This window comes from Macrobrachium rosenbergii, chromosome 31, assembly GCF_040412425.1.
Source record: "Macrobrachium rosenbergii isolate ZJJX-2024 chromosome 31, ASM4041242v1, whole genome shotgun sequence".
In the NCBI taxonomy this organism is placed as follows: Eukaryota; Metazoa; Arthropoda; class Malacostraca; order Decapoda; family Palaemonidae; genus Macrobrachium; species Macrobrachium rosenbergii.
In genome coordinates this window covers 20,201,940-20,223,444 of record NC_089771.1, presented here as the reverse complement: position 1 = coordinate 20,223,444, position 21,505 = coordinate 20,201,940, and the positions used below count along the sequence as shown (strand labels likewise).

General features: G+C 36.9%; 2 protein-coding genes across 3 annotated transcripts in view; one reads left to right on the top strand and one right to left on the bottom strand.

Moving 5' to 3' along the window:
* LOC136855404 (protein inscuteable homolog) overlaps positions 1-2,834 on the top strand; it is a 122,977-nt gene extending 120,143 nt beyond the window's left edge. Inside the window, 2 exon segments of the mRNA XM_067132394.1 lie at positions 1,128-1,251; positions 1,402-2,834. Of these exon segments, the coding sequence (XP_066988495.1) occupies positions 1,128-1,251; positions 1,402-1,533 (256 nt within the window). The 3' untranslated portion in view covers positions 1,534-2,834.
* Positions 2,835-13,051: 10,217 nt separating this feature from the next.
* The window catches only part of LOC136855402 (protein inscuteable homolog), a 176,031-nt gene continuing 167,577 nt past the window's right edge, over positions 13,052-21,505 (bottom strand). Inside the window, exons 3-11 of one of the 2 annotated variants that reach the window (XM_067132390.1) lie at positions 21,288-21,497; positions 20,604-20,730; positions 19,440-19,658; positions 18,572-18,811; positions 17,994-18,165; positions 16,988-17,163; positions 16,051-16,229; positions 15,283-15,406; positions 13,052-14,726 (exon numbers count right to left, since the gene is read on the bottom strand). In XM_067132390.1, coding sequence (XP_066988491.1) covers positions 14,595-14,726; positions 15,283-15,406; positions 16,051-16,229; positions 16,988-17,163; positions 17,994-18,165; positions 18,572-18,811; positions 19,440-19,658; positions 20,604-20,730; positions 21,288-21,497 — 1,579 coding nt within the window. In that variant the 3' untranslated portion in view covers positions 13,052-14,594. Of the gene's footprint in view, positions 14,727-15,282; positions 15,407-16,050; positions 16,230-16,987; positions 17,164-17,993; positions 18,166-18,571; positions 18,812-19,439; positions 19,659-20,603; positions 20,731-21,287; positions 21,498-21,505 lie in introns of those variants that run through there. The other variant, XM_067132392.1, reaches the window with a different exon arrangement.

The window sequence follows — 21,505 nt, the reverse complement described above, 5'->3', positions numbered from 1 at the left end:
GTCTGTGGCATTGCTTGCTGGTGGACTATTTCAACCAGTGGTCCTCTTGCTGGTGAATGATGAATGTTTCACGTTGTGACCTTGTTTTTTGGAGTATGTTATAAGCCTCTTGCAGAGGCACTACTTGCTGGTGGAAGGCAACTGGCTAATCCTGTTGTCCAGCTTTTTGATGAAAGCTTATCTTATGTTGCCTTGCTTGATAAGTTTCCATACAGTGGCCTTACTTGCTGGCAGATGACCAGATTTATTCTCCAAGATGGAGTCTTCAACCAGCCTCCTTTGTCTATTTTCCGAGTGATTGGAGTCTTCTACCGGCCTCCTTGTTGATGGCCTGCTTACTCTGTGGCCTATTCTTGGTGAATGACTACCATTTTATTGGTTGTGCTTTTTGGTGGATGTAAATGTCTGTAGCTTCCTGTTTTTGTATAGCCCATACGCAGCCTTGTATGAGTATAACTGGTTCTCCTGGCCTTGCTTGCTGGTAGATGAACACTAGTTTTCTGGCTGTGCTTTTTGATGATGGCCTTCTTTTGCAAGTGGAAGCCCCATTCAAACTGCAAGACCGGCAAGATGCGTGTCACACACACCAGGAGCTCGTTAATATCCATAAACAGACTATTCTGGAATACAGAATAGTCAAATAGATTGAGGCAGTTTTCTCTGCAGATACTAATGCTGACACATGTTACCTCGAAATGACTAATAATTTAGGGAATTTAATGCATATTAAAGATATTGAACATTCCGAGATAGTCAAAAAAGACAAAACAAGACAAAACAAGCAACATTATACTAATTTTATTATGTGGCTGGAATTCGGATTATTAACTTCAGTCTCCCAAACGTTCTGTATGCTCCTGAGCAGCCGTCAAGATATTTATAAAAATTTACACGTTTGTAATCTGGAACGTTGATTTGGATCATTGATTAAAAGGTCATTAATTTTCAGATTTAAACCTCTTTGTAGATGTAGTCTTCTTTTCTTATTTACATTCTGACTAGGACAGTTATAGGCATAAATAGGCAATGTTAGGGCAATTCAGTATGTTTGTGTATAAAACTGCTGTACTCTCCACGTTTAGGATGTTGAGAATGAAGGTAAATTGACTTTGGTTTTTCGTCTGCAGATTATGCGTCAGTCGGACAGTGGCACGCTGTGTCGTTGCCAGCGGAGGAGCAGAGCGCCTGGTTCGACTCTGCAAAGACGAGCACGAGAGAAATCAGAGTGATGCAGTCCTCGTAGCCTGCCTGGTACGTTTTCGTGTCACCCAAGTAACCAATGTCCATGTTAACCAATATCCATCATATAAGGGGTACGGAATTATTGTCATTTTAACATTAGCAATATTTACTAGCATTTTAATGTGATCACATTATTAATTATTATTTCCCTAATTCCAGGCAGCGCTAAGGAAGATGGCGTCTTCCCTTGGCTTAGATGAACTGAGAGAGGTGGACGCTGCCGAACTGGTGGAACCCCGTCTTCTCGATTCATTTCTAATCTATTCATCAAGACAAGAAAGTTTCGTCTGAATTGATCAAAAAGCTTTTCATAAAACTGGTTTTAAATGTAATAAATTAACCGCCACCAGTAACTATGCTACCATGAAGTGGCGTAAATAAATAAAAACCGCCATGATTTCCTAGGCAAATGACGTGATGGAATATTTTAATTTTCTTCTTTGTCCTGATTTTCGGTAACAAATCATCCTATTTCTATTGTACAAGTATATTTTAACTGTACTGTCACTTTTTTCGTATTATACGTAACTTTGACAGTAAACTGCAACTTTACAATAAACTGCTTATGATTACTGATTGTCACTTGTGTAAAGAAATTTGTTTTACTCGGTTACAGTTAAGTTTTATTATAATCAGTCTTTTTAATTATATGTACTGGTTGACCCATAGTCCTAAATCGCGGTGGCATTATTCATTGATCTGCCAGGAATAATACATTAAAGATTATATATACTTGTGAAAATTCCTTTAGGCTGTAAATTAATGAATTACGTAATAATGCAACGAAAGCTACGTAAGCTACGTCACTTAATAGTTTGTTGCGCGGTGTATTGTAAGGTCATTAACATTGTTAGATTATGATCAGCCTTATACCATTAGAATACATATCAGCCATAATTGAGCAGTGAGGGATACAGTTATATATATTTCTAATAATCCTTATTTAGAATCATAACTACAATCTGCCATGTATATACAGTATATATATGACTTGACTATATAGTATTATACAAACTTGTAATCATCCTTCCTCATACCACGGGCTTTTGTATAAAGTTCTCTTTTTCTTATTTTAAGCCTATACACCGAATTCCTAGTCATTCCTGTACACCAAATATAAAACCCCTTTTTGTTTGAAGTGCCTCCTAAGATGACTCAAGTGACAAAATTGGTTTAAGATAACACACAAATCTCCGTATTAAGGCAGGTCTTCAGATACTATATATATACTCAAAGGTCCAAAATAAAGGCGAAATAAGATGGAAAGCGACCTACCTTGATTATGGTGCAAAGGAAGAACCTGCATAACGAACGATTGACTTTGTGTTCCCTCGTGATAGTTACCGTCCACTGGTCAAATCCAGCTGAAAATATGATTCTTCTCAACAATGGACTTTTTCTTTATGGTTTTGCAAAACATAAAACGCGTCACTTTTTAGATAAGTACATAGATACCTGTTTATTAAAGTTATCGCTAGAGGTATTTTTTTTTATCAAGGAGAGGTTTGTAATTTTGAATGTATAATGGAAACTGCATTCATTGTATAATTGTTCACATATCTATATTTTTTGAATAAAGATGAATAAATTACCTTTTGAGTGTTTTTCTGTCCTGCTTTTGATAAATGGATTTGTTTTATCTAGTCAGTAATGAAAAATAGTGTTACGTGGCGAACTGGACAATTCTATTCATAAGGTTTTGCCCTATTATAATTTAGTAAATTGCAATTTACAATTTCAGCTAAATCGAGACAACGCATGATAAAATTATCTACCATGTCCATTTACCTGGTTAAGCATAACAAGGATAACACATATAAGTCTAGCAATCAATATTAACTTAATTCTGAAAAGACAACAGCACTGCAACAAGAAAACTAGAATTCTCAGAACTTTAGCAATTTTTACCAACAAGACTTATCAGCTGATGCAGCAAAAATAGTCACAGATTCTCAGTAACTAATATAGCATGAACTCACGGTCCACTAAAACCCTAACCGCCAGTTATGGCAACAAGTACCATGACGGCTTACAGTCTTAACTATATATCCCGCAAACATATACAAGAAACCTGAAATGTTAACTGCAGTTGTTTTTAATCTTTATCTAAACCAGCTCACTTACATTTCAATGGTACGGACACAACTGCTACCACAGACAAATATACACGGAGGGGGAAGGTGAGATGAAAAAAAAAATGCATTGCAAACAACCTCTTACTGAGGTGATCAAAATGTTATTTCAGAAACGTACAGGTGTCAATAAAGACTTGGCCTTGATATGAAGTGTCGTCAAGTTTTTAGAACGAAAGACATAAACCCCAAGAAAAAAACTCAAAAACGACGATTAGTTCTCTCGTCTCTAACGTATCAATTATATACACCAGAAGAATGTGAGCTAAAACAGTTAAAAATATTTTTTTACTTGTAACCACTAAGGTACGAGATATGTGGGTTAGGTGACCCACCTGTAAGAGAGCAAATGCAGGAAAAAAAACTTTTGTTTGTGTAACAGCTCCTGTTGGCACTGATGGTAATCAGAAGGCGGCCATGGCAATCAAAATACCCTTTATGCCTCAAAGCCCTTCCAAAACGTGCGGTCCTCATAGTAATATTAAAGAAATCAATAAATATTGATTACAATATAAGTGGACGAACTTAATAAACCAAAACAACAAGGTATAAAATCCTCAGTATGAAAGTGGATTTTACAAGAAACTTGTAAATGAAGGCATCATATATTGTAATATATCTGAAAAAAACTATTACAGTGCAAAACACCGAAGCGTAACGTGTATTTTTTAATCGTGAAAAAGGGTCAATTAATCGAATGGCAGGAAACAGACTGTCTACTTTTAAGGAAATATGCTCCAAGGGAAAGAAACTGGTCCCCAGAGACTGGCTTTTAAGCCTAATTCTTATAATCAGAATTACTATGCAAATATGGCCAAAATCAAATCAGAATATTGCAGTTGCTATTAAATTTTAATTTGACCATCACTGCAACCATTTAACATCTCTAGAACAACCACCATCACACTAACCTCTGGGCATAACTTGAGAAGCAAAAACCATTTATTGCCGCTATAATAAAAAGACACTGCAATGTACTTAGAAATAATTGAAATTAACCCATCATCAACCTGATGCCTAATAATAATAATAATAATAATAATAATAATAATAATAATAATAAAAAATTTTAAAATATTTAAAATAAGCAAGAAAATTATTAGAAAATTTACACCAAATGACATGTGCATTACATAAATGTTCAAAAACCCCCACTTGAAATGGATGAAGGACACACCAGGGACCCTAAAGATGTCCTCCGGAATCCCAGCAGGATGACCTCTTTTAGGCAAACTCATTTGATTTAATTTAGGGAAAACACGCACGCGCAACACAGGATGGATTCCGCGTCTTCAGGTATCTTTAGGAAGCAGGAATTGTGTTTTCTCTTTTTCCAAAACTAAGGCAAATGAATTTGACTAATAGAGGTCCCTGGTGTTGTCATATGGTCCCTCTGGAGTTTGTCCGAGAAGCCCAGATGTCCTGTTTCTAAAGGGGCTCAACTGTAGAGCCCAAGGACACCGATACCCAAAGGGACCTGTTCGCATCCTTCCTGTAGATGCCAGGAAGTGGCCGGTGTCTCTTTCCGGCATATGTGCCTTCCAGCCATCTCAAATGGGGTATTTCAATTCTGTATGCATGCCATTTGGTATTAATTTATTAACGTTCTTGCATGTTTAAATTATTTTGAATTATTTTATTACTGCCATACCGAAAGTGGGTCCTCATTTCAAAACTGGCTTATAAGGAGCAAAATTGTACCTACTTATATTAATACCAAATTCGTACGAAACCAAGCCTGGAGAGAGCATCGGGCTAAAAATTGAGGCAATTTCATTCTGGAGGGCGGTACAATTACACATTATTTTCCTCCTCCCCGTTCTCCCTGTCTCCCTTCCCCATCTTTCCTCCCGTCTGTCTGTCTGTCTGTCTGTGTGGTTTCAAGCCAAAGGCAAAATTGGTTGCCAATTTCGAGATAACAGATTTCCTTCCGTTTAGGCTATCTATAGACAACCACCTGTATCAACAACACGTTCACATCATCAACCACAATGAAAATATAAAAACCATCCACTACCAAAAAAGAGCAGACTGTCGTCAGGAAAACAACAAGAGTCCAGTGCACAAGGCCACAAGTCATGTTACTTACTGAGCTATAATAATGTGAAAATAAAGAAAAACATTTTTATATAAGAAATACAAACCAAAATTACTTCCTCAGTGTTAGAAAACTGCCTTATGAAACTCAGTAAGGGCTTATGTTAGTTCTAGCTCAAAAATGTCTTCGTGTATTTCTACGAACGCAGTTGGTTTCGGTGGTGTGTTCTTTTCAGAGGGATATTCATACAAATCATGTACTTATTCAAATATACATGTATGTATGTATGTATGTATGTATGTATGTATGTATGTATGTATGTATGTATGTATGTATGTATGTATGTATATGCATATAGATAAATATATGTATATGTATATGCATATACAGATATATACACAAAAAAATAGAGCTCAAATGTAATAGCAAGTTATAAAAATAAATCGCGGCAAATTAGAAATAATCACATTTATATCATCAACTGTCTACATCAACTTCCGCTACTTTGAGTGGCGCGATCAGCCACACCAAAACAATGAATGGTTTTTATTTATCCCCTAAAAGAGCCTCATCACATCTACTATAAGCAATGGAGGTAGCTCCTTCCTCACGATGGAATATGGACAATAATCAAATGGCTTGAAAAGCCATTCATGCCGAACCACCCACACAGATTTTAATAGTGTGAATGGATTAAAAACATGGTAGTGTTATAAGAACTATGATTATTATGTCACAAAGCACACAAAGAAAGAAAAATCATTAAGAACAACCAAAATTTACTCGACGCTGTTTCTTTAGAAACGAAGTACAGAAAATGACTTATCTGGCAAAGCCATAAACAAGGGATTAAACCTCGAGGGTGAGATTTATAAGGATAAATAGATCTGGCAGCGCTGTATTCTTTACCGGGTCACACCCTAGCTATCTCAGTGTTTTTGAAAGACTATAGGCACCTTAAGCTAAACCGACAACACATTAACAATCATCACAAAAACTATAGTAAACAAGTCCCAAGATCTCATTCACAACCACACAACCTCAACAACGAAGATCACGCAGTCTCCACCAGTCAACAACAAACACTTGCAGAGGTGCCAAGTTAGAACAGGGCACTTTCTTAAGAGCACAGAGCGCAATGAGGCGTTACCTGGTTGTCGTCCTATTGGCGAGTCGAAATTTAAAAGTTCATAGCAGGCTTCTTCAGACCCTTGAGAACCTTGCCATGATTCTCCCGTGCCGTGTTTTGGCAAGAGCCCGTACTAGCAAAGTCTGCTTTATTTAATCTGAACAAATCAGCCTGCATGATTTTGGGAGAGTTGTCTCTTGGGACATGTCCTGCCACCTGGATAATTTTAAAATTAAGATGCCTTAAATGTTAACTTTCTGCACTCTGAGGTGCGAAATTCATGATTTGATACATGTCAAAATATGAAAAAATCTTTATGTGGCCTTCTTTGTATACTCACACAGTACCAGCTTATATTTATCCCATTATGGAATTTAAAAAGTAAATGCAACATCAACAAGCAGTCCATTAACGGTTTTCAATACCATTAAGGCTATTCTCACAGGAAAAAGGAAATGAATCGAATGTATATAAATATATTTAGTCAATATTGGATTATGAGCTATAGAAAAATTAGCTCAGATGATGACGATAGCAATGAATAAGCTTTGAGATTGTAGTAGATGCGCTGACTTTGGGAATATGAATGTTTGGTCATAATGCATAGCCTTCTGGCTGATGTAAGATATTTGATTCATCTTATGTAAATTAGGTTATACATCGCTATTGTTACTTTAAGCATAACTATAAAGGTCTGACTGAAACTTAGTCTGGAAAAAAATGGCTTCAAACAAAAATTTATGCTTCTAATGACTTCATGACTGAGTCAAGGTCAAATCATACACTGTTATAACCAGTCCTTCAGTGTGTTAAGACTGACCCTATTTCATACTGAATCTTGCTGTAGGGCGAATATAATTTTCCTATATAATTATGGGTTCATGTCAAGATTACCGAACCCACTCACAGCAGGGTTCGCTATTCTTCACAAGAAAATTTGGTTCGTTATTCTTTACAAGAACACTTCGGTACCAGACATTTGATCACCCAGGGACTAGAACTAAACAAGGCGAAGTACATTCGACACCCCCCCTCGGGCTAGTACTAAACACGGCGAAACAGTGTAGATGAAAAACATGTGGAATTGGAGTTCAGACCGGAAAGGCCATTCTTTACATGGGGATCATTGGGTTCGCTGTTCTTGACATGGAGGTGTTGGGTTCGCTAATCTTGACATGATCCTAATTATGGTTGAAGTAACAATGGAACTGTATAACTTAAATTACCTAAGGCGAATCAAATGTTACATCAGCCATTAAACCAATGCATTATGACTGAAGCTTTCATATTCCCAAAACCAGCGCATCTGCGGCAGTCTGAAAGCTTGGTAATTGCTATTATCTTCATCACAGCTAACCTTAAAATACCTGCGTGCAATTTTGACTAGATATATGTATGCATATATATATATATATATATATATATATATATATATATATATATATATATATATATATATATGCATATATATATATATATATATATATATATATATATATATATATATATATATATATATATATATATATATATATATATATATATATATATATATATATATATATATATATATATATATATATATATATATATATATATATATATATATATATATATATATATATATGTATGCATATATATATATTATATATATATATATATATATATATTTATGAATGTATATATATTACATGTACTGCATACACATATTTAGTCAATATTCACGCAGGTGTTTTAAGGTTAGCTGTGATGACGATAGCAATTGACAAGCTTTCAGACTGCCGTGGACGAGCTGGTTTTGGGAATATGAAAGTTTCGTCATAATACATTGATTTAATAGCTGATGCAATCTTTAATTCACCTTAGGTAATTTAGGTTATACAATGCCATTGTTACTTTAACCATAATTATAAAAGTCAGACTGAAATTGAGCTAGGAAAAAATGGCCTCAAACAAAAATTTATGCTTCTGATGACTACTTCATGAATGAAGTTCAAATCATACACTTTTGTAACAATCCTTCGTTGTGTTAAACAAGACTGGCAATTTCCCATACCGCGTCTTGCTGTAAGGCGAACGTAATTTGACTGTCTCAAGCTTTCCAGATTTTCACTAGTTTGGCGATATACTGAAAACATTTAGTTTAATCTTTTCTGAGCGATATTCAAACAATTCATATTGAGATAATTTACTAATTTTCCATTATCGATTTGTTAAGTTTCCTGTTTTTAGCAAATTTTTTTTGCATTTGCTAGTGTTGACGTAACAATTAAATTTTTGCATTCTTTTCCAAATGCCCAACAGCAGAGACCCTCCAGACTGGCCCTCCAGATGCACTAAATTTTCTACCATCAGATCACGTGAATATGCGATTGTTCATCATATGGTTTCTCGTATTTTACAATTTCGCATATTACCCTAACGGATTGTTAAGGTAACGCGTATGCATCGTTTCCCTATATGTTGGCTGAGTTTGGCTTCAGTAAAGCAGAACTTCAGCAGAACTACTTAGCTAGCCCAATTGTTACACAAGCATATCCTGTGCAGTATTTGCATTTCCTGAAAAAAATTCGATTTTACCACCAATGAAAAGGGCATTTCGTCCTAGGTTCATTGACACTAACAGTTAACCTTCTTAACACTTTATATTACCAGGGACATAAATATTTTTTGGTAACTTATGTTTTCATGACCAGATAAAATTCATAAGCTTTACATGTACCTCCAAAATTAATAAATGTAAAGATTAATTCCAAAATATAACGGACAGCCCTAATCATACCGTAATCCTTTTGCAATATTTGGAAACAATCTGAGTCAAAACTGCTTTCTAGGAGTAGAAAAAAATCACAGCATGTCTTCATTCTCTGAATAAATACGTGTCAATAAACTGGTAACCACGTTCTCGCTTGTATTAATTCCATTCACTATAATGCTTGCCTACCATTAGGGAAAATCTTACAAAAAACCAAAACTTGCGCTGTACAAGATCATTAAGAGAGGCGACCTGTTCCTACAATTGCCAACGAGGTTTGCCATTCATGTCAACAAAAAAATATCCAAAACAACCATTTTACTACTTACAGATCCGATTATAACCATGTGATGGAACTTGTGTGTCTGCTATCCAAATTCGAAGATGCTCCATATATACTTATCAGTCACAAACGAACGCAATATCCGATAAGAAGACAACATGATTTCACTCAGCCTACTGCTGGTCAAACTTCGAGGACTGGTGTACTCGTTATGGAGACGGCGAATAAGAACTCCTGAAGTACCTCTGGTTTCTCTTCCTTGTTCATATTGTAAGTGTGATGTTTAGTTATAAGACAATGCTTATATCATTATCGTTTTTCCATACCTTATTAATAGACAGGACAAGGTGGTATTTAAAAACTAATGTTGAGAGAGTTTCCTTTCAGGTATGTTTGCAGTTTTGACTAATCACGACCAACAAGATGAAAAATAGGCCTGTTTGAGGTCACTTCTAGTGTTTTTACGCTTGGCTGCAGTTACGTGTTGCTTGCAAGTGGTACTGCTGTAAAGCAAAGTACGTGGGAAAATCAAAGAGGCAGCACTTCATGGTTCGCATCTCCGGACGTTATTGGAAGATCAGTTCAGATGAACAGGCCTTAAACAGTCGTTTAGCGCTATTCGTGAAAACGCTTAAGACTATGACATCCTTTAATTATGGACGCCTTTTCAGTTCTTGCCTGCAGATCGAACTAAATAGAACTCAAGATTGGCCGATTCTCTTTTCGTGTCACTTCGTAGTAACGAAATGTTTGTCGAGGTGGTGTGTTTCTTAGACCTCAAAAAAAATGTTTCTACAGTTCTTCTGTGTTCTTATTTTTATTTATTTTCATATTACTTTGTTGACTCCGTACTTTTGTTTTTTATTTTCTCGACAACTTTTAGGATTTTGCTGCTAACTTTTTATATCACTGAATGTTTAATTTCATTAGGTTGTATGTAGGTTAACCGATGTCGATGAAACATTCCAGTACATTAGGTTGTATGTGAAGTTGACCGGATGTCGAAGAAACAAAAATGTTCTCCCTTTATATAAAAACTCCGTCACGTGAAATTCCACCGCCCCTCTTCCACATATCAACAGCCTTCCTTCTCTTAGTTCTCATCCAAGTTATAAGCAGACTTATATAGTCAGCGTCTTCTAATTCTTCTGGTACCCACAGGAGCCCACAACTGACACTATCACGTACTATTCCCTCAAGGGTTGTGTGAAAGGCACATCTTAACCCATTACCATCTCCACTTCATCATTATCTCATCTACATATGGAGCTTCTGTAATTCCCATTATGGTATAGTTTCTCACTCAGCTTTGCCATCTGACTTTTAATATTTTCTCAGTGCTTTATTGTTGGATCGACAAAGTCTTTTATGGTTTTATTATCATACCATGATTCATACCCGTGCCAAAATACACCAGGTTTACTTTCGTATGCAACTTTAGTTTGATAGGTTCCAAGCTTTATTCAAGCCCACCACTGATCTGCCTTTTATGGTCTTCCACTAATTTCCAGCTCATGAGAACCATTACTGGATACTTTTTCCAAATGTTTAAAAGACTCCACACCGTAAATATCTTCTTCTGTTGTTACTTCAATCCTTTTGTGCCTACTCTGTCCTCATCATTTCTGTTTTTCGTAGATTCATCTTGAGCTCTATATGCCTGTAGGCAGGGCAAGTTGTTTTGATGAATTCACACCTTAGCGTTGTTCTGGAGTTCCCGACTTCAAAAACACAGTATTGATTCCCCATCACCTTAAGTTATGACCTCTAAAAAGAGGTCCTAATTCTAGAGCTCAAGAACAATACAAGACGTTCAGTAACTATTCAAAAATCTAAGATCATTGAAGCCAACAGAGGTTCGAAACTTGCTAGTTAAAAGGACTCTTGAATTAACGTAGTATTAACACTTTATTACTAGATAGATTTTAGCAGTTCATTAGGTAGGGACTGATGGACACACAAACTTTCAAAAAATAATTTATTGCACTGAAAAACGCGACTACTCAATATACGACGAGTTCGCCTCCTGGATACCTTTATATACAAATACGTGACGATACTAAGGTCTCCATAGGATCTTGGGTTCACGTAATAGTTAATGACTTTAGTCCTGGAAGCCCACTGAAGGATGTGCAAAGTATTTTATTCACATAAGCCACGAAATGTGTCCCGTGGAGGGATGAGAAATCCTAGCTTGGCGTACGGTTCCGCTTGACGAAGTGTATGTAAGTCCTCCACTAATGTCTCTAAAACGGGCTATGCATAGTCAAATGGCCATTACTAGAGAGTGGTGTGTAGGTATCAGACCCTTCAAAAACATGGGCAGACACACCCCCGCCTCAAAAAGTTATAGAAAGTCCACGTAGGCCTCTCCAGCCACTACACTCCCAGTCGTACAGACACTCGCTGAGTAAGTCAAAATCTATCTTCCGTCTTCTACTTAAATGCCGGCTACAACCAGGCCCACACCAGCCACGACCGTCCTTCAACGCACTCACTTCTCCTTTGGTCGCTCGTCGAAAGCAGTGCTTTCTTTTCAGCTTCGGTGACTACGCAACTTCATTATAATTACTAAAAACGAGCATCAGGTTCCTCATTGGCTAGTTTTGGATGTTAAAACCCCAACTGCTATCTTATTAGTCGTAAACTAATAATGACTAATATTTGTATAAAATTCGTACAATAATTCGGACCACCCTAAAGTAAAAACAGCAAGAATACTGTTGACAAATTAGCAAAGCAAATCACCCCTTAGGTGACACATTATAAGCTTGACTTCGTCAACTAGACTTAAGCTTGTTCCCCAAAAATTAAATTCCGGCTGAGAGTATGGCCTTTTGAACCTGTTGAGCTCAAACCGCAAAAAGTACGCCTTTGAATTTCAGTGGAGGACTGTATGGAATGGAGAAATCACTGGGTTGCTCTTCTTCTGGTAGGATATATATATGTGTGTGTGGATAAGGCTGCCAGCCCGTACCGATTTCCACCCAGGCTGCGAATAACTACAGATGACAAACTACCAGTTAATTAATTCATTGCCCAGGTCAACAATGACGTAATTGGTTTCATGGAACGTGCCTCTGTCATCCTGTCATGGCCTGTATCCCAACCTGGGCGTCGCTCTCTCTCTCTCTCTCTCTCTCTCTCTCTCTCTCTCTCTCTCTCTCTCCTCCTCCTCCCTCCCTCTCTCTCTCTCTCTCTCCCTCCCTCCCTCTCTCTCTCCCTCCTCTCTCTCTCTCTCTCCTCTCTCTCTCTCTCTCTCTCTCTCTCTCTCTCTCTCTCATGTATATATATTGTGTGTATATATATATATATATATTATATATATATATATATATATATATATATATATATATATATATATAATATATATATATATATATATATATATATATATATATATATTTTTTTCCTGTTCATATTCGTATTACTATAAACACGTACATATACAAAATAGGATAAAAAGAATAAGTTCAATCAAAATCGTTTGTATTAAAATATGTACAATATATGACACGATACAATATAAATCATATTATACAAAGAACATAAGCTTTTTGGTCAACATTAAATGACTAGAGAAACAGGGCCACAAAACTTTGAAAGAAGCAAATGCCCCAAAACTTTCATCATTATTAAACCAAAGAAGAACTATCTAAAAGAGAAGAAACAAAAAAAAAAAATTTTCATTTTACAAAAATTGTTTGAATTTAAAATGAGGCAACAAAACACAAATGACCATTTAATATAACTTGGTTAAAATTTAGTAATCCACGCCTTGTGTGTCAATCAGTAAAAGCAAAATAAAATCTTACAGATAGAGTTGGTACAAAAAAGGGCAGGCTTGAGAAACATCCCAGGTTCTTTACAGGTCCCTTGCCCCATACCCAATGGTCAGTTGACTACTGTAATTACCGGTAGAGAGAAAAAGATGATCATGATTTTTCTCAAAGTAACCAATCTTTAATGGCAATGTGTCCAAACTTCCTCTACTCCAGGCCACGGTAAACCCAAAATCGTTCCGATACACAGTAGGGATAAAAGTAAATGCAAAAAGGTTCCAAAGGGGAACTCTAATTACTAAACACGTTCAACAACTGTTTGAGGTAAGATAAACTAGAATAAATGGAATGTCTAACAATGATAAGAGAAAACTATAAAATGAAATTATTATTATTAATAATCACTATAACATCGACAATTTACATAACCAACAATACATTTCATTCCTCAAAATAACGGATATGTACAGAATGACGACAGTATAAATCTAGAAAGGAGTACAAGATTTTTGATGAGACAGACTGAACTAGTACACAAACCTTAACAGACTTTATAGCTATCATTAAACGTAACTTCGAAATAACACACTGACAGAGGACAGAATAGTGAAGGTAACCTTTTAAAAGTTATAGAGCCAAATATTTCACTGGCATTCTAGTATTATATGAAAACTGATTAATGAGCAAACTTAAAAGGGACTTCCACGTAATTTACGACAAGTGATAACACTAAAAAAGCTCGTTTATTACTTTTTAGGACAATTCACACCATCTTTTCAGTTGACCACTACTAAACGAAGGTAAACAAAACGCTGTCAGGAGTTTTTGAATGAATCACGCTTGTTTACTAAAAAATAAAATGTTTCGGTCGATTCCCTGACACGTCAAGTCATTTCCATAATCAGAACCATTTCATATTTTTATTTCTCGTTTTTCGTCAAACGCTTTCGGATGTCTGGGCGCAAGCCCTCGTCTGAAGATTTATTTTCTATTTCACCAAAACTGTAAGAATAAACACCATTTCGTACGGGAATAAAGTGCAATTCTGCATTATCCACGAAATAAAATATCTGTCACACCTGTAATACCAAGTTTATTTTTCTCGAGTCGCATTTCTCTCGGATGTCTTAAATCGAGGCTTTACGGACGTAAAGCATCGCACAGCACCGCAGTTCCTGGTCACCTGCGTGATATACAACACTCAAGAGACCCATTCTGGCCTTCCGTTCCTCTTTAGACGTAACTCTCCTGACGGGAAGAGTAGATGAGGAAGGAATCCAGGAGGCGTGGCTCGACCAGTTCGGCTGCGTCCATGTCTCTCAGTTCATCAGACCCTAGAGAGGAGGCTATTTTGCGCAGAGCAGCCTGGAAAACATGGGATAAATAAATTTAACAAACAAAATAAAATAAGCTGATACATTTTCCAATAAATAAGAACTGATACAAGAAACCATTACGGTGAGATAACTAATGGATAAACTAGTCACTGTCAATATAATTCTTAAAGAAATATACCAATACTGCGATGACTGTAAAACAAAATTAGCAATGAAATTGTGAGTCAAATACAGTGGTTACAGCAATTTAATATCTATTCTTAATAGCCTGCGGATTATTACGTACGTAAGCTGTCTTCAGATTGAATCGGTTTCATCCAGATCAACATTTCACTGAACCATGATCAAACAATTCACGATATTTTACTTGTAAACAGAATATTATCACATGACAACATTCCAAAAATTCAGTCAGTATTGAGTGACCTGACAAAACAAAAATGAATTTGACAAGATTCCGTTCCACTAATGCACAGAAATAACAAATAGTTCATAACAGAAGCACTGCAAACTACCGCGGGGAACTCAGCTTAAGTTCTTGACTTAAAAAGCCAAATATATAAAGAAAAAACTTGAATTCTTACCAAACACGCCACAAGAACGGCGTCACTGTGATTACGTTCATTTTCGTCTTTACACAAGTGGACCAAACGTTCAGCCCCACCCGATTCCGCCACTACCTTGGCCACGTCCGGATCATTGCAGAGCCTGCGTGAATTGTAAGAAAAAATGTTTCTTTTTTTCAAACACATTACAACACGCCAATGGTTTTATGGTGGTTACATGAAGATGTGTGAAGCATTTCAAAAATAGTTTAGCTTGAGAGAGAGAGAGAGAGAGAGAGAGAGAGAGAGAGAGAGAGAGAGAGAGAGAGAGAGAGAGAGAGAGAGAGAGGTGGGAACTGAATGATATTGATACAAGATATTGATAAAACTTCTTACACTTTACTGTATAAAATCAAAACGCTCATAAAAGTTACTCATTAGCACTGTTTAATCACCAGTCAGTAATGAACCAGACATAATTTTTGATGAGCATTGGTCTAATAATTGGTTTGATTCTTCCACTGATACTACATCAAATCTGTCCTAAAACACAGGCAATGATTGGTCACAAAATATAGCAAAAAGGTTTTCCCAAAGTATCAGGCCTGTTATTCCCCTTAACACCCTACCAAACTTTCGGGCCACCTTCAGACTAAAGGACCCGTGCTGGCATAAGGGCGACTTAATCTAAATGAACCAACCAACCTTCAAGTTGACTTCCCATCTGTCACTCAAAATGCATCCCTTTTCAGGCTCCGTTCTAAACCCAATAAGAGGAACATTAAAGGAAATGCCTAAATAACTAACCTCGACAGAGCAATGGCTGACTTCTGCTGTATTCTCTCTGCCGTGGCAACCTCTGGTAGGCGATGCGTCGGAGCTGGCCGTGTATTAAGCAGCCCCAGCAAGATGTTCACGCCCCCGCAAGCAACGACTTCCTCAGCGGTTTCGCGAGATCCCGCTAAGTTGGCCAACACCGTAGCAATCTGTCGCGTAAGAGAAGAGAAAGGACAATTTTGTATTAAGTATTTTATAATGTATATATATATATATATATATATATATATATATATATATATATATATATATATATATATATATATATATATATATATAATATATAATTTAATTATGCAAATATATGTAAGCTACAAGCGTGCAACATGTTGGGGACGCTGCAGAGTTAAGCGAATCCCAAAAACAGTAAGTGGTAAGGAAGTGTACAAAATGTCATTATGGCGATCAAAAACAATGTATATATATTTATATATATATATATATATATATATATATTATATATATCAATATATATATATATATATATATATATATATATATATATATATATGTGTTTATATATATATATATATATATATATATATATAAATTATATAATATATATAATATATATATGTGTGTGTGTGCAAGGATGAAAAAATTAAGTAATCACAATGCCAAGACAAAAAAACAAAAAGGTAACTTTTAATCATAATAAGAAATGTTAATACAGAAATATTTGTAGGCTTAAAGTCTGTCCCATACTTTATAAAAACCTAGGCAGAGTTCATGTTATTCTGTTATTTCAGAAACAGTCAAAATAAACGTTGGACATGCCATTACACAGGGGTGAACTTCAAGACTAAAGGAATGGAACATATGTATCAAAGTTAGAGACTGTTCTATGGAAAACTTATTAACGCCCGCGCAAAAGAATACACAAAAAATTCTAACTTAATTTCCTTACCTGATCTTTGGTAAACACTGAGAGATTGGGATTGCCTTTGGCCGCCTTCAGGAGAACCTTTGCAGTCCCTGCCTTCCTCATGGCTTCCACGCACCCACCGTCCAAGAAGGTCAGGTTTGCCAAGGCTGCAGAAGCCAGCAGGAAAATCTCGGCTGATCTCGTCGAGTCCGCTAAACCTGCAGATGTAAAATATGTTTTCTTATGTTCTGGTTTTTAGCATCCAACTTATAATGATTCCAAATGTATTATGCTTCCCGCACTGACTTCTCTCCCCCCAGATAAAGAGTGGTTATTTTATTCAGTGTTAATTTGCATTATTAGAAGAATGAGAATTTTGAGTCAAAATTTACAAATAAAATCAATCTTTCTTACAGCGATAAAATAAATGTATAAATATATTTTTATGCTAAATTTTATAATCTGAAGCTGAGAAAACTAAAGGATTAAATACTCTGTTTTCGAAGAGACATGTAAACGTTTGTTTCCTCCTCCATATTATGCCGAGAAGAGAGCATCCAAAAGAAAACCCGATGAGATGATAAGGATTAAAATTAAAATAAATTATGAAGTTTGGTGCCACTGCTGTAGTTGGACGAGGCGCATCATAAAAACACGGATTATCACTACTGATTCTCATACAGCACTATGATTAGAGTTAAAAATTACTTATATCTTAGTTTCTCAGACCATTGAGCTGATTAACAGCGATCCTAGGGCTGGCCAATGAAGGATTAGACTTATTTTTACGAGGCTAAAAACCAACTGGTTATAAAGCAACGGGATTCCAGCTAACTGTGGAATCCCGTTGCTACATTATGACGAGAAATTGGTTCTACCACGAAATAAATTCTCTAATTCTTTTGGCCGGTCGGAGACTGAACTCAGTGGTCTAGCAGAGTGCCAGCCGAGAACTCTACCGACTCGTCCAACGAGGAACTGAGAGAGAGAGAGAGAGAGAGAGAGAGAGAGAGAGGAGAGAGAGAGAGAGAGATGGCCAATTAATTACCTGTGAGTGCTATAACAATGGAGTGGATGTGTTCATAGAGGGCAGTCAATCTGTGGTTATTCTCGACCCAGGGTGAGGTGACTTGAGCTAACACTCCTGCCGCTTCGCTTCTCTCCTCCTCGGGACAATCGGGGTCGCAAAGCACCTCCGATACCACCTCGATGCCTCCCGCCTGAAAAATATAGATGAAATGCCCATTTAAAGAATAATGTTTTAACTGTACAAAATTTTTATCCGCTTTTCACGATAACTCAGTTGCTCTTGAAAGGTTTTGCATGGTAAAATATTCGCTCCAAGCATGTAATACACCACTAGCACTGTAAACCGTGATTAAAATCAACAAGAAGCTACGTTACTGTGGCAATTCAAAACGAAAACATGTACTTGGACTACTGTACTCCAGTTGGAAAAAAAATATCAAATTTCCAAAATTTCTATTCTATGAGATGTACGGAGCAACCGATTACAGTCTCTGACCATGAATTACTCAATCGATTTCTGGAAAAAGCAACATAACAAATGAATTCAAATGAATGGACACGAGGACAGATAAACTTTTATCAAAGCGCAAAACAAACCTTCTCCAGCTCCTCTATCCCTTCGACGACGCAACAGACGGTCGCCAAGGCCCTGAGGGAAGCCACCCGCACATGGGACAGGCGAGGTTCCAGGCACAAACCCAGCAGTGCCCTGACGCCCCCGAGACGCGCTATGAGGCGGCATATGTGGCCACCATCAACGCCTAACGCCGTCAGGTGGGAAACGGCTGAGCTGATATTTTCCTCGGCATCTGGTTCTTCTAAGACTTGGACAACGACCTGGATTGAAAGAAAACAAGGTCAACATCAGTTTTCTGTAAAAGAAAACTATTGAGATGGCTTTGTCTGTCCGTCCGCACTTTTTCCTTTCCGCTCTCAGATCTTAAAAACTGCTGAGGCTAGAGGGCTGCAAATTGTTATGTTGATCATCCACCCTCCAAGCAGAAAACATACAAAATTGCAGCCCTCTAGCCTTAGTAGCTGTTATTTTATTTAAGATTAAAGTTAGCCATGATCGTGCGTCTGGCGCTGGTATAGGTGCCAACGACACAGGCCACCACCGGGCCATGGGTGAAAGTGTCATGGGCCGTGATTGAGTGTTTCATGGGCCGTGGCTGAGAGTTTCATACAGCATTATAAGCTTCTTCTAAACAGCAAAATGTTATTACTGTAGATCAGTTACGCAGAGGTCCCGTTTTCTATCTGCTCAGCTGGTCAGCCAGTAATAATATGCGCTATTTATGGTTGTTCTAACTGGCAAAAGAGCAATGCTTATGTAGTAGATTAGTTCCAGTTTCAATGATAAATGAAATAGTTAAAAATAAGCATTTCTCATAGATCAGTAAATAAAAAATTACCAAAATACTACAGGCATTCCAATACCAGTCGGTGAGACAAACATGATTACCTTAATTTCTCTACTGAGCATGAGGTCAACCAGCTTCGTGAAGGCATGACCCAGCGCCGTGACCACTTGAACGACTTGTCGTGGTCTGTCGCCGTCGGGGCTGCTGCTGCTGCTGCTGTTATCGTCGTATTTGTCGTTCTTTGTGGAAAACTTGTTGCAGACTTCAGTCAGCCTCTCGCAGATTTGCTGAATTACTTTGCTCTGGCGCCCTAACGACGACTGTCGAAAAAAAGAGTACAAAAAAGGATGCATAAATGTCATTTTCGTTCTGGTTTCTCTAACAACAAGAAATAAAATTCTCTAACAACAAGGAATAAAATTCTCTAACAACAAGAAATAAAATTCTCTAACAACAAGAAATAAAATTCTCTAACAACAAGAAATGAAATTCTCTAACGACAAGAAATAAAATTGAAGGTTATTATTTAAAGAAAAATGCTTACTATGAAAGTAAATATAATTACTTAAAATCTCCACTCAATTAAATAACGCCTTACTTATCAGAAATATATTATAAACTTCTTGGAGAAAACTTTCTTAAACTAACTGCGTAGTATTTTGATTAAACCTAACTCTTTTCTTATTTTTGTACTACACTTCAAGGTGACGCGTTCAGAATCAGCAAAAAAAAAAAAAAATTACCTCGTCAAATATGCGATGAATTTACATAGAAATGTCGTAACAAAAAGTCAAACAAAAATATGTAAAATGTGTGGATGAAAATACTGAATACATCACAAAAACTACCATCCAGTTTAGTCAAGTTAATCGAACAAGATATACACACATACATAAATACACACACAGACATACGCATATATATATATATACATATGAATATATACATATATATAAATATATATATATATATATATATATATATATATATATATATATATATATATATATATATATATATATATATATATACATACATAAAGCCGTACCAAACACTCGACGACACTGGACGGACTCGACGGTAAAAATGGACTCCTTGAGAGTGCTCCAGACTGTGAATAATGAGTCCTTTGATCACATTCATTAAAAGTAATCCAGCGTAAAGAATAATACGCCGTCGCGTCTATGAAGCCCAGGGGCAAGGTCTTTACGGCAGACGTCATAATCAGCCTCCCTTCAGGGGGAGCTCTTGAATGGGCGCCTTACCTGTGGCAGGAGGTCTGGGTCTGCGGCCGTCCACTGGGTGGTGTAATCCCTCAGGAAGTTTCGGATGTGGCCCACCAGGGACTCGGCCAAGGAGGGAACCTGGTCCAGTTCCAGCCATTCCAGACGCCTGGAAGACAAGTCAAGAAAATATTGAAAGCGGGTATTAAAATAAATGGTTTTTAGTAAAGTTAACATTATCTTGTTGAGAATAACGTCTGAGATAGCATAAAAGAAATAGTTCAGTTATAAAGAAGGGTTCCACACTTCAAATACACTAACTTCCTAAATAAATCGTTGTATGACCTAATTCGAACATGTCTTTATAAGCAGACATCCATAAGATGTTTTAATCACACTTGCAAACGCATTTCCGTGTAAGATGATATACAAATTAATGATATACAAATGCGTACAGCAATAAATATATAGTACCCTCACACAAAAAAAAAGAATAAACATTCAATTTCTACCATAAAAACCACTGAAGAAACCCTTCAACGTTCTATACAAAAATAATCTTGACTGAAGAGCCAACGCATACCAGTAAACAAACAAACAAACAAACAAACAGTTGCACAAGAACCGTTTCAGAGCTGGAATTGGGCGAGATACTACCGTCCCATATAAAACAAAACACCGATTCAGTCGTATCGCAGATCCAAAGAAGGAGAGAGACCCACTTACTGGCAAAGTCTTGCGAATTCCGTGGAGACAGCGTGGGCCCTGCGCTGGATGGCTCTGATGGCGTAGCGGGTCGTGGCGTGGGCTTGGTTGTGGGCGCGTCTCTTCGTGTTTCCGCAGTCGCCGGGAAGAGACTTGGACTGCAGGGTGTTCATGCACTCGGCCTCGTAAAGAAGGTGGAGATCTCGGAGCCACTGACTAACAGACTCGTTCCTGGAAAG